This window comes from Danaus plexippus, chromosome 30, assembly GCF_018135715.1.
Source record: "Danaus plexippus chromosome 30, MEX_DaPlex, whole genome shotgun sequence".
NCBI lineage: Eukaryota > Metazoa > Arthropoda > Insecta > Lepidoptera > Nymphalidae > Danaus > Danaus plexippus.
In genome coordinates this window covers 2,297,872-2,309,175 of record NC_083557.1, presented here as the reverse complement: position 1 = coordinate 2,309,175, position 11,304 = coordinate 2,297,872, and the positions used below count along the sequence as shown (strand labels likewise).

The 11,304-nt window shown below is 35.0% G+C and overlaps 1 protein-coding gene across 3 annotated transcripts in view; it reads left to right on the top strand.

The window, feature by feature from the left end:
- The first annotated feature begins 236 nt into the window (after positions 1-236).
- The window catches only part of LOC116776502 (neurofibromin), a 42,090-nt gene continuing 31,022 nt past the window's right edge, over positions 237-11,304 (top strand). For 2 of the 3 annotated variants that reach the window (XM_061525549.1, XM_061525547.1), the window contains exons 1-17: positions 237-388; positions 723-866; positions 1,377-1,563; positions 2,396-2,517; positions 2,663-2,762; positions 3,939-4,039; positions 5,159-5,308; positions 5,663-5,762; positions 6,046-6,188; positions 6,552-6,739; positions 7,506-7,617; positions 8,256-8,414; positions 8,976-9,169; positions 9,432-9,615; positions 10,242-10,428; positions 10,721-10,768; positions 11,189-11,288. In XM_061525549.1, coding sequence (XP_061381533.1) covers positions 329-388; positions 723-866; positions 1,377-1,563; positions 2,396-2,517; positions 2,663-2,762; positions 3,939-4,039; positions 5,159-5,308; positions 5,663-5,762; positions 6,046-6,188; positions 6,552-6,739; positions 7,506-7,617; positions 8,256-8,414; positions 8,976-9,169; positions 9,432-9,615; positions 10,242-10,428; positions 10,721-10,768; positions 11,189-11,288 — 2,279 coding nt within the window. In that variant the 5' untranslated portion in view covers positions 237-328. The remainder of the gene's footprint in view (positions 389-722; positions 867-1,376; positions 1,564-2,395; positions 2,518-2,662; positions 2,763-3,938; positions 4,040-5,158; positions 5,309-5,662; positions 5,763-6,045; positions 6,189-6,551; positions 6,740-7,505; positions 7,618-8,255; positions 8,415-8,975; positions 9,170-9,431; positions 9,616-10,241; positions 10,429-10,720; positions 10,769-11,188; positions 11,289-11,304) is intronic. The other variant, XM_061525548.1, reaches the window with a different exon arrangement.

The window sequence follows — 11,304 nt, the reverse complement described above, 5'->3', positions numbered from 1 at the left end:
AAATTACATATCAGTAGAAACAAAATAAACAAAACAAATTAGTTATTATTCATGATTTAGATAGCCATAACAATATTTTTTGTTTTTTATGCATCTATTTATTGCCTTGTAAATTGCAAATAGAAGTTAAATATAAGTGTAACGTATAAGTTTAATTTACATACTTTTTTGGTTTTTAAAGATTTTTTATTAAATAATAATTTACATATATATTTTGCTCACTGGCAACAACAGTAACTAAACTTAAAGATTTACGAAGATGGAATCGCTCATAAAAGTTGTTTAATAATAAATTATTTATTTTAAAAATATACTCGAAGTTTGCAAAATGGGTACACAGAAGCCTGGAGAATGGGCAAATTCTCTTATAGCTAGATTTGAAGAACAAGTATGTTGAATATTCCTTGTAAATTATCTCATAGACCCACCCTATTAAATTTGTTTTATGTTTACTATTATTTATAAATAGTTACGATCAGTGATGTTAAAATAATAATTTTATTAAAAATTACAGCACATAAAAACTATAAGCTTAATCTGAGCACGCATAATTCAGGAAAGGCTTAATAAATACGAATTACGCCTACGCATTTACTATATATTTTGTCGCTCTTTTAAAATATACAGATTTAAATAATATATATTATTGTAATTGAAGATTTTATTAATTGGAAGTGAGATTTCGAGTTTTCATTATTAAGCTATATTGAAATATATTTTAGCTTCCTTATAAAACCGGTGCGCAAAATTTGCATTCCCGAATCAACGAAGAGCAATGCAAGGCCTGTTTAGTCAAAATTAGCCAGCACAGATTTTCTCTCGTTATTGCCGGACTTACAAAAATTTTGCAAAGGGTCAACGAACTTGTAAGTATTAATATGAATAGATTTATAAAATGGTAACTAGCTTTTTAAAATTATAAGCAAGTATTAATATTGAAAACTATTTTTTTATTAGAATTTTTACAGGAATATTTTTTTAATATAAATATAAAATTCAAAATAAAATAAGCAAAACATATATATTTTATTGACAAACAAGTTAAAGGTGCACATTTTTTATTCCATAATATTGTTAAAATTATAACATTTTTTTTATATATTAAACAACAGTTATTAATAATGCAATTATAGATTTTCTTCTAATGGAATTAAATTTCCATCTTTTTTATAATCATATAATAAGACTACATAATGTAATTCTTTGTTGGCTCAATAATTTATGATTTTTTTTTTATTTTATATTTATGTTAAGGTCTGTACAGCCAAAGATTAAATTACATTCCATTTTTAAAATTCTTGTTAAGGGCAAATTATTTACAGAATTTATATTTACTACAATGGAGAATTTAATAGGTATATGTTTGTGTATTTCAGTACCAACCAACGATAACATCATGCTTAAACCGTCCCCAAACGGAGCTGGAGAAGGGCTACCATGATAGTCTCGTCATAGTTCTAGACACACTGGAAATCTGTCTGAGATCCCAACCGAAGGACACAGCCAAATATGACGAGGCTATGAATGTTAAGATTTTATTACGAGAAGTTTGCCAGTTCATTGGTGAGTTATAGAAGATAGAAAATAAAAACGGAATTTTTATTTATTAGTAAAATTATTACATGACACATTAATTGTTTGCATTTCATATATAAATACAATTTTAACGACTTCCTTGGGATCTTGTTCTCATTATTATATTGTTGTTAATTTTTATTTCTTCTTCAGAGAATAATTGTTTTATGTAAAATAAAAATTTAAGGTTTATATTGACTTTATATGCTGGAGGTTTGTGAGGTTTCTGTCTTACAGAAATCAATAATATTATATAATCTTCTATAAAATACTCAAAATAAAGAAAAAGACACAAAAATGAAGCTAAAAATGCTGTTTTGCGATTTTCCCCGTTATGACAGTCTTAGTTTTATATACTATCTGAGAGTCCGAACCTTGTCCACATTATTTGATATTTTTGTAGTTTTCTTATGTACAAGAGAACACTTATGAAATATTCAGTTCGTATAAATTTTTTATTTGTTATAACTTAATACAAAGTATCTTTAATGTGTTAAACAAAGGTATTGGTAATAATTCTTTATAAGGCCCAAGTGTATCAGAAATAAATTTAAGATTTTTTTTAAATATATATATATATATATATATATATATAGTTGATTTGCTATGTATTGTTATATTTATCAACTTATATTATATTACAAAAATTAAAAAAAAAACAGTGTAGTGTAACAGGCAGTGGTATTTCTTAGTGTGGCAACCCAAATACATATATATACATAGACTAGTAACACCTTTAGCTATTGAGTTGCATAGAAAAAAATTAACTTCTTTATAACAGATTTATTATAATTATATTCTACCGTATTTTTTGTTTCAGATATCCACAGTGAGACGAGTGTCCACAACACATTACTAAGACAATTGGCCAGTAAAGTCCTTTTTGCCTTAAGTCCTAACTTTTTTAATGCCGTCTTCAACAGAATCAGCGCCAGGTTGCAGGTGCGTAGATAAAAAAAAAAAAGTTTGTGTTAGTGAAAGTTGTAGATTAATTCAAATAAATATTTTTATGCAAATAATTTAAAGTGCTATTTTATTGCTACTAGACTATGTGTTTTAATCTTTTAAATATATTTTTTTTTTTCAGGAACTCGCATCAAGTTCTGAGGAGAATCCCGACTTCACAGATATAGAGCTGATACAACATGTAAATGTTGATATACTAAGACTCATTCGGCTGCTTAATGGTTAGTACTGGTTTTTCTTTACATCTTTTCTATCTATCTCATCTATCTATCTATCTAGCATATCACTTGGACCGCATATTAACGCTCAAAGCGGACATTTTAGATACATGCTAGCAAGTTCTCAAGGATCTTGAAGAAAATTATCTTTGAAAATCTCCTTTAGGCCTGCAGCGCCAACTTGGACACAGACTGGTATATTTCAAAGAGAGTTTTATATATATTTTGAACAAAGCTCATACTAATGATTCGGAAAATATTTGTTGATTAAGACTTCTCACTCCAACAGATTAAGTCTGCAGATTCTGATATTAGTGACCTCAAATGCTATCTCTCAAACTGACTGGACTCAGTCGAAATCGTTCGTTCGGGAAGATGTGTTCAGGAATTTTCTCTAACCTTAGGTAGGAAGAGGAGCTTGACGTTTATCGGATATTTACCGCTCGTTAGATAGGGCCCCTTAAACCTACACTTGGGTCGTAAGCCCCAGGCACTGTTGAAGTTCCTCTCCCTGCAACGACGGACCCGACATCCGCACGGTGGTTCCATGGATTGATGAGAAATTACGTCTCATATACTACTGTTTCTGACTTCCGATTATCTGATGTGGAAAGCTACGGTCTTTTCTTGGTGGTTTTACATTTGTTGGTGGGCGTGTCTTCTGTATATCAATTGGGTGTTTCAATCGGGCACTGTTATGCCATTAACGGCGAGAGATGTTGTAGATTCTGTACGTGGTATTACAGAGAAAATTTTATATGAAATCATCGGTACATTGAGGTAAATACGAATTTGTATGACCTCATTAGACCAATTTAACAGCAAATGGCTCTAGTTTAAGATATTAGCAAAAAACGTCATTGGTTCCAGAGTATTTTCCTTTCCAGCCCATTCAATCTTAGACTGATTAGCGACGATATATAGGTCAAAATCGTTTCCGGTCAATATCCGATATTGATTATTTGGACTTCAACAATCAAAAAGCCCTAAAGCTTGAAGCGCCCAACAGACCAAGTACTTCTGGTATTTCGGATGCATATTGAGGTCTTTGATCTTTAGACAAGAACATTACCAGCTTCTGCCCTAAGATCGTCTGGAGCGATGACAGATTTGAAACTTGGGCTGCTTTCACACGTAGGTGCACATAATAAACGTTTTATATTTCATTGATTGTTACAGAATCCATACAGAAATTCAAGTTATTGAGAAAATCGGCGCAGATCGTGTTGATAATTTCCTTGGAGAAGGCCATTTGGAACTGGATGGACACCCACTCAAAGGTGATACATAAAAAAAATTAACTAACTCAATGAAAACATTTTTAGTGACTTGGACTTCGTGCAAACAATGGCTCGACAAGGTATTTATGGTGCTATCAGAGAAAAAAAACATGTGACTTATACAAAAGCTTCATGAGATGCTGCCAACAAAGTTCCAGGCAAAAATACACAAAAATGATGCTAATTTTATTTTAATTAATATCACAATTCCTTATAATTTTCGACCGCTTCTGTTGATCTCTCAGCAGCGACTACACCTTGTATAATCTTGACATGATTTCTTCTATTCGTGTTGAACGGAATTTTTAAGTTCATCTAAATTCATTAACTTCTCACGTGCTCTCAAAAACATTAAATATATTTTTGTCCAAGAACAAATTTATGGTTGTCACAAAAGGTCACAAAGGTCATTTCTAGTAACTGGCTGTAATTGACTATAATGAAATTTTAAAGAGTGTCGAAGAATTCACAAATATTTCTCTACAGTTTTTCATATCTATAAAAATACGGTAGAACATTCTCGCAATTTGTAATTGTTGATAGAGAGCTCTAAATATTAAAAAAAATTATGATCGCACTGAATAAAGAAAATATGTCTGGAGAACTGAGTGTATAATGCCAGGAATTATATCTACAACTATATATGGTACTGTCCAAAAAAAAAAAATAATACTAAGATAATATAAAAATTACAAGTAAATACAGATTCTATGTATCTTGTGTTAGCAGTTTTAGGTCAACAAATATATAATGCAATGACACTGAAGTCTAAAGGATTAATTAATTTTTTTTTTATCTGTTATCAGTTACTTGGTCGGCGTTTTTAAATAATAATAATGATATGATGTTGAGTGTGACTGGGTAGGTTGTATGAGGCTCTGTGGTTCAGTCCGGCTGCTTATCTCAATACACACATGGAGAAATTAACTATTTGTTTTGAACTGCTATCATATATCATTTATCTCGCCTGCTCGTGATCGCTCTGCTGCAAAGTGCTGAAACGTCGGGATAATGTTGTTTTTAAAAAATAATCCGTATTAATCCGAAATTTTTGGATTTTTTTTTTGGGTATCATATAAATGAGCGCCCGCTTGGGTCTCAGATCTAGTTATCTTGCAGGAGTTCTCCGAGATCCAACGCCGTCCGCACGAGGAGTTGGGCAACTGTTGTGACTCGTTGTTCGATCAGCTCCAGGACAGTTTCAGTGACAACAAGAAGTCTCGCTCCGCGGTGTGGCCGGCGCAGATCATGCTACTGTTGCTCAACCCGGTAACGAACACACATACCAACTTAACATATATTAACATTTGAAACTCACACTGCTGTATTCTATATGAATTTTATAATATTAGTGTTCGGTGAGACATGTTAGTTGTATGTATGTCTGTGTTGTTCATATTTATCTCATAAACTGTTGATTGATTTTTTTTTTGTAATATGTTAGTGTAGCAACTTTAAAAGTTTTTGTGAACATGCATTAGATATAGATATGTTTTGAAGTTTCGAGTTGTAATTATTTTGTGTTTTAAATATAAAAAAAAAGACAATGATTTTTAACTTCATTTTGATTGTTTTGTTTATATTAAATTAATATAATTGCAGTGTAAATGTTTAATGTTACAGGAAGTTCTGGAGGAGATAGTTAACGCGGACAGTGGCGCCCCCTGCAGCCCTAGACATACCAAAAAGAAACATTTCATAGATTCCGTCAAAAGAGGACTGAGTATGGAAAGCTCATATATATAGTGCACACTGCGGCAGTGGCGATGAGACGAATGATGATGTGTTGTATTAATCTATGGATCTTAACTTAGGAAATCTTGCTCTCAAAATATATTTGCTCAGTCGGTTATAAATAACTGCTAAACTTAAACTACAAGATAACAGACAAACAGACATAAGGCATTATATATATATGTATATATATGTATATATATGGACTTAATATCAGACATTAATTGTGTATTAAGTTTATGGTGTGGTTTTAAATGTGAATCTACCCCCAGGTCCTCAAAACAATTCTAAGCAAATGACGGAAGCGGCCGTGGTGACCTGCGTGAAGCTCTGCAAGGCTTCAACGTACCTCAATATAGCTGACAGCGGCAATGTCACCTTCGTGCTTGTGAAGTCCGTCATCAATGACCTTAAGGTACAAGAAATCTTGTAAAAACAAATTTAATGTTAATTTTTTATCGAATTTAGTATATATATTTTGGTTGCACTAAATTAATTACGGTTCCAAGCTTTACACAACTTTCTCCTAATATATATATATATATATATATGCTCTCTAGATAATTGAAGTTGATTTAAATCTTGAAATAAACTAAATGATTTTAATATTATTCAAAGTGTATAAATGTTGCTAAAACTAATAACTTTCTTACATTTATGTAACATTAAGGAAACTATTTAAACCCAGCGCAATCAATAAGCACATAGCCTTGCTGCTTGCAATCTTTGTTCTCACTCTTGGGGTTTGTTTTAAGTGTCGACCTTTGACCTCCCGCAGTGGCTGCTGTTCAACCCCAGCAAGCCGTACAGCCGCTCGCCCCCCGGGTGCTACGAGCTGGAGCTGTTGTCTGACTGCTTCGTCTCCCTGTTCCGTATAATGCCGCACTCCAACGACGCGCTGAAAGTCTGCCTCAACCTCAACACCAACATGTCATACCATTATGTCATTGTGAACTCGCTGCTGAGGTCTGTATACATACTCGGAACTGCCTTTTTTAAGTAATACTCGATACAATATCACTATTAGTTCATTAGCTTTGCGCAAAACAAAAACAATTTTAAAGTAATAAGTTTGAGCTATATCGATTTTAAACTCGTCGTGATATCTGAATACAACAAACTGCGGACGAAATAGTCCTGATCTCCGACAACTGCTTATATGTGGTTCGCCCCTCTCCTACCCTCTCATATTCTACTCTACAATATATATATATATATATATATTTTGTTTAGTATATATAGTTTGTGACCCTATCATCAGAGGTCGCCACGATAGTCTCTTGCCAGTCCATCACCAACGAGAGCCTAAGTTTAACTTTTTTCGTACACAGCGTACGTCCGTCGGAATGCCTCACACACCCACGTTGTACTTGGATATAGTTATCATGCGGGTGCTGACATCGCCTCCGTTAGATTCAACAGAATAAATCACAAACAAACTAGTTTTTAGTTTTTTTAGTTTTTTGGACAAACTAGTCTACTTCAATGCCCTTCACTGCAGTCTGTAGTTTTATGATTTCTTAGCGCCCACCATAGAAACTGGCTGTTTTCATATAAATCGCCTGACAGTCCTATGAGACTGGCCTGGAATTTCGAATAGTCGCACTTTTCCAGTACTTCCACTTCCCTTGAAATATGTCAGCGTGTTGTTTATGTGATCGTGAATTTTGGATCTTAATGCCAAATGAACAGAGCTCCTTTTAATTTGTTAATGTATTCTTTTATTGCTCAGGATAAAACAACAGCCCCAGCTGTTGCCGTGGTGGCCGCAGATAGAGTTGCTGTATCCGAGGGCGGCGGAACTAAGGGCTATGTTCACTGACACGCTCAATAAAGCGACACAGGTGAGGACGCAGCTTTAGTCGGTGACAGACTGCCAGTCGTCACGACTCACTATATACGGAGAGTTTTGAGTTTTCCAATCCGATATCAACAAGCGTATCGGCAAGGCGTACACGGTGGTGAAGTAAACTAAAAGTAATAATTAGCGTACAGGTCGCCTGTGATATATATATGGAATATACATGGTGCTCCAGTAGACCAATAGAATAGCTACTTGCTCAATAGAACGTGCTAATAAGTCCCAGGTTCGTTCCCTGTCCAGTCGATTGATTTTCTTTAACTTTAAATGTGTTTTTGAATTTAACAAAGTATTTAACTCGTCATTGGTTTAATGTTAACTAGGAGACGCGGGTTCCCTCTTATTCTCTTTTTGTTCCAAACAGTTTTTTGGACATAGGATCAGTTTTCGGGCCTGAAATTGAAATTGAAAATGGTGATCGGATCTTAATTTTTTGTTGACAAAAACCACTCCAGACAACAGCCCAGCTATCAAACAAAAAATACCTCGACCGTACATTCGCTAGCCGTGATCGTCTCCGTGTATGATTGACCCGAGTCGCCAGTACAGCGCCCCGCTCGCTTCACTCTGTTTTATATATACTATTTTCTGTGTAAGATTTTATACTATATATGTATCCAGGGCTACATAGTCCACACTCCGCTGCGTATGATATCCTTGTCGCTGAAGTCCAAGGAGGTCCAGTCCAAGTTCAATAAACCGGAAGAGATGCCGGCCTACCGGAACCTGCTGCTGCTGCTCGTCAAACTCATACACGCTGACCCTATGCTGATGTTGAGTGTGAGTTAGCTATTAGTATAGTTGGTGATTGCGCGTGTGCGTGTGTGTGTGTGTGTGTGAGTGCTGGTGTTTTTGACTAAAGCTTGTTTCCTGTAAATTATTTTAAGTAACTCTTTTGTCAAGTCTGATTACTATTTAATTTATGATTTATAATTATCTAATTTCTACAAAAAACAGGTTTATTGAAAAATCTACAACACATCGCTAAATGTAAGCAGGCATATTAAAACTTAGATACAACTCTGGATTTGCTTGCCTGATGAAAGTGTACTGTTCTCAATAGAGAATCTCAGGGATAAAAAATATGATTATAAAGGAAAAATAGACATATCAAGTCTCATAACCATTAGACACATCATATTAATTTTGCAAGGACTAACTTAATTATATATACAATAAACAGACTTATATACCTCGTAAGTTTACAAGGACTGCAATTTATATATATATATACATATATATATAATCTTTGGACGGATTTCCTATAGTAAATTTGTTATGACATAAACAAAATAATTCTTTACTCCAACCATAGAATAAATGCTTCACATGTAATGACAGAACCCGGGCCGCTCCGGTGTTGAGATCCAGTCCTCCACCACCGAGTTGATCAATGGCTTGGTGTCGTTGGTCCATCACACCGGGATGGGAGACATCTCCAGGGCGGCCATGGATGCTCTGCTGGCTCTGCACAAACCTGACAGGGTGCACATGTGGAATCCTGAAGCACCCTTCAACACCTTCTGGGATATCAGGTAGCAAATGTGGTAATGAGCTCGGAGTGCAGGATACCAGTTGAAAATTTATCTAAGGGCATATTTTTCTATGCACTTTATATATATATTCCAACATAGATCTAATAATTAAAATCTGTCGTGTACTACACCTAGAGATGGATATTGCAAAAAAAAAAAATATCGATCAATAAGAGTTTTTTCACTATACATTACAATGAAATTAACTTAATATATATAAAAAAATCTCACCGTATAATGTCCCTTATACATCGTCCCACAGCTCGCAGGTTCTGTATAACATATGCCAGAAGCTGATACAGAGACAGATATCCAACTACCGCGAGGTGTTGCGGTGGCTGAGGGATGTGCTCACGTGCAGGAACGAGTTCCTCGCCAAGCACAAGGAGTACGCCAACATCGGCTCCCAGATACCCATATGCAAACAGGCACACATTAAGTTGGAAGTGAGTAGGACGGGCTTGGTTTAGAGAGTTGAGTTGAGATGAGGAATGAAATTAGTTGTTATTATAATAATGGTTATTAAATTGTCTGAATTTTTGTGTATAATTGATAACAAATTATGGTCTTTATTAATGATTACTTAAGATTATATATATATATATATATATATATATATATATATATATATGTGTATCTGTTACAAGCAAATGTAATTTGGAAGTTTTGCAACACTATTACAATCTATTTAATTTTATATTACAATACATGTGATCTGTTTATATCAGTCAATACCATATTGATTTATTATGAAAAGTAATATTTCCATAACTTATTTGTGCCTGGTTTTTGTCCGTGTGTGTGTGCGTGTTATATTTGTGTGATGTTCAGAGAGAAACGTATAATGTGTTTCTAATATACATATATGTTAACCCAACGTCAGCGACATCTAGCGTCCATTGGCGCTAATCACACGGAAGGGATGTATCATAGCATGTCCGCTATTCTTTCATTAAAACTCGTTCAATGTATTTTAAGTGAAACAGCGACAATTGTACACAGGTCCTACCAAACTTTCAGTTTATATAATCGGTAGGTTTAACATATTGTGTGTATGTTTGTTTCATCCCAGGTGGTGTTCTTCATGTGCCTGTGGTCCATCGACACGGAGGCTGTGCTGGTCGCCATGTCGTGCTTCGCTCTGCTGTGCCAGGAGGCGGACATCCGGTGCGGCTCGGACGACATGACGGTGCACACTCTGCTGCCCAACTACGCCGTGTATCAGGAGATCGCTCACACCTCCACCGTCCTCACTACTGGTTGGTTGATACACGCACACGCACAAGAGCACAACCATGTATATATTTACAGACACACACACACACACACACACACACTCACGCACATAGAACCAGATATAGATATTTTAACAAACAAGCACACACACACACACGCACACAGACCGGATATATAATTTTAACGAACACGTACGCGCTCGCGTGCACACGCACACGCGGACGTACACGCAATGCTGTTACACAAATAATGTCCAGTCAGATATATACCTAGCAAGTTAATATAATATTTTGATGATGATAATCCGCCCACAAGCAGCGAGTCAGGACATGTCGAGGGGATGCTATTACAAGAACATACACAGTGAGTATACACACACATACATATATATAGGGTCTCTGGTAGAGATCTCTTTTAAGAGATAAGTTATCCTTTGTACATCACTCTCCTTTTGTAACTAATTTTTTAACTCTTGGTACATAAATAAATAAATAAATATATATATACGATTACATGCGGTGCTCGCCGCAGAGATGTATTTGCTTAAACGGCTGAGCGAATTTTGATGTAACTTTAAATTTTTATATAGGAAGAAAATGATAGCCGGTTCATATATTACGAATCTAGTAGTAGAGCATTTTTTTCAACGATCAGTAATCATATTTTCCCTGAAATTTTTATTTTATTCTGTTAGGGTAAAAACATTTCAACCGACTATCACGGTTCACGCGATGGGCTGGGAGAGATGGACAAACTAAATAATGATAGATATATCTGGGACAGGCTCGGCGGCTCTGCAGAAGCGAATAATGGCGCTGTTGAGGAAGATAGAGCACTGTGCTAACGGCGTCCAGCCCGTGTGGGAGGAGACCTTCCGCTGCTGGTGAGATATATATACT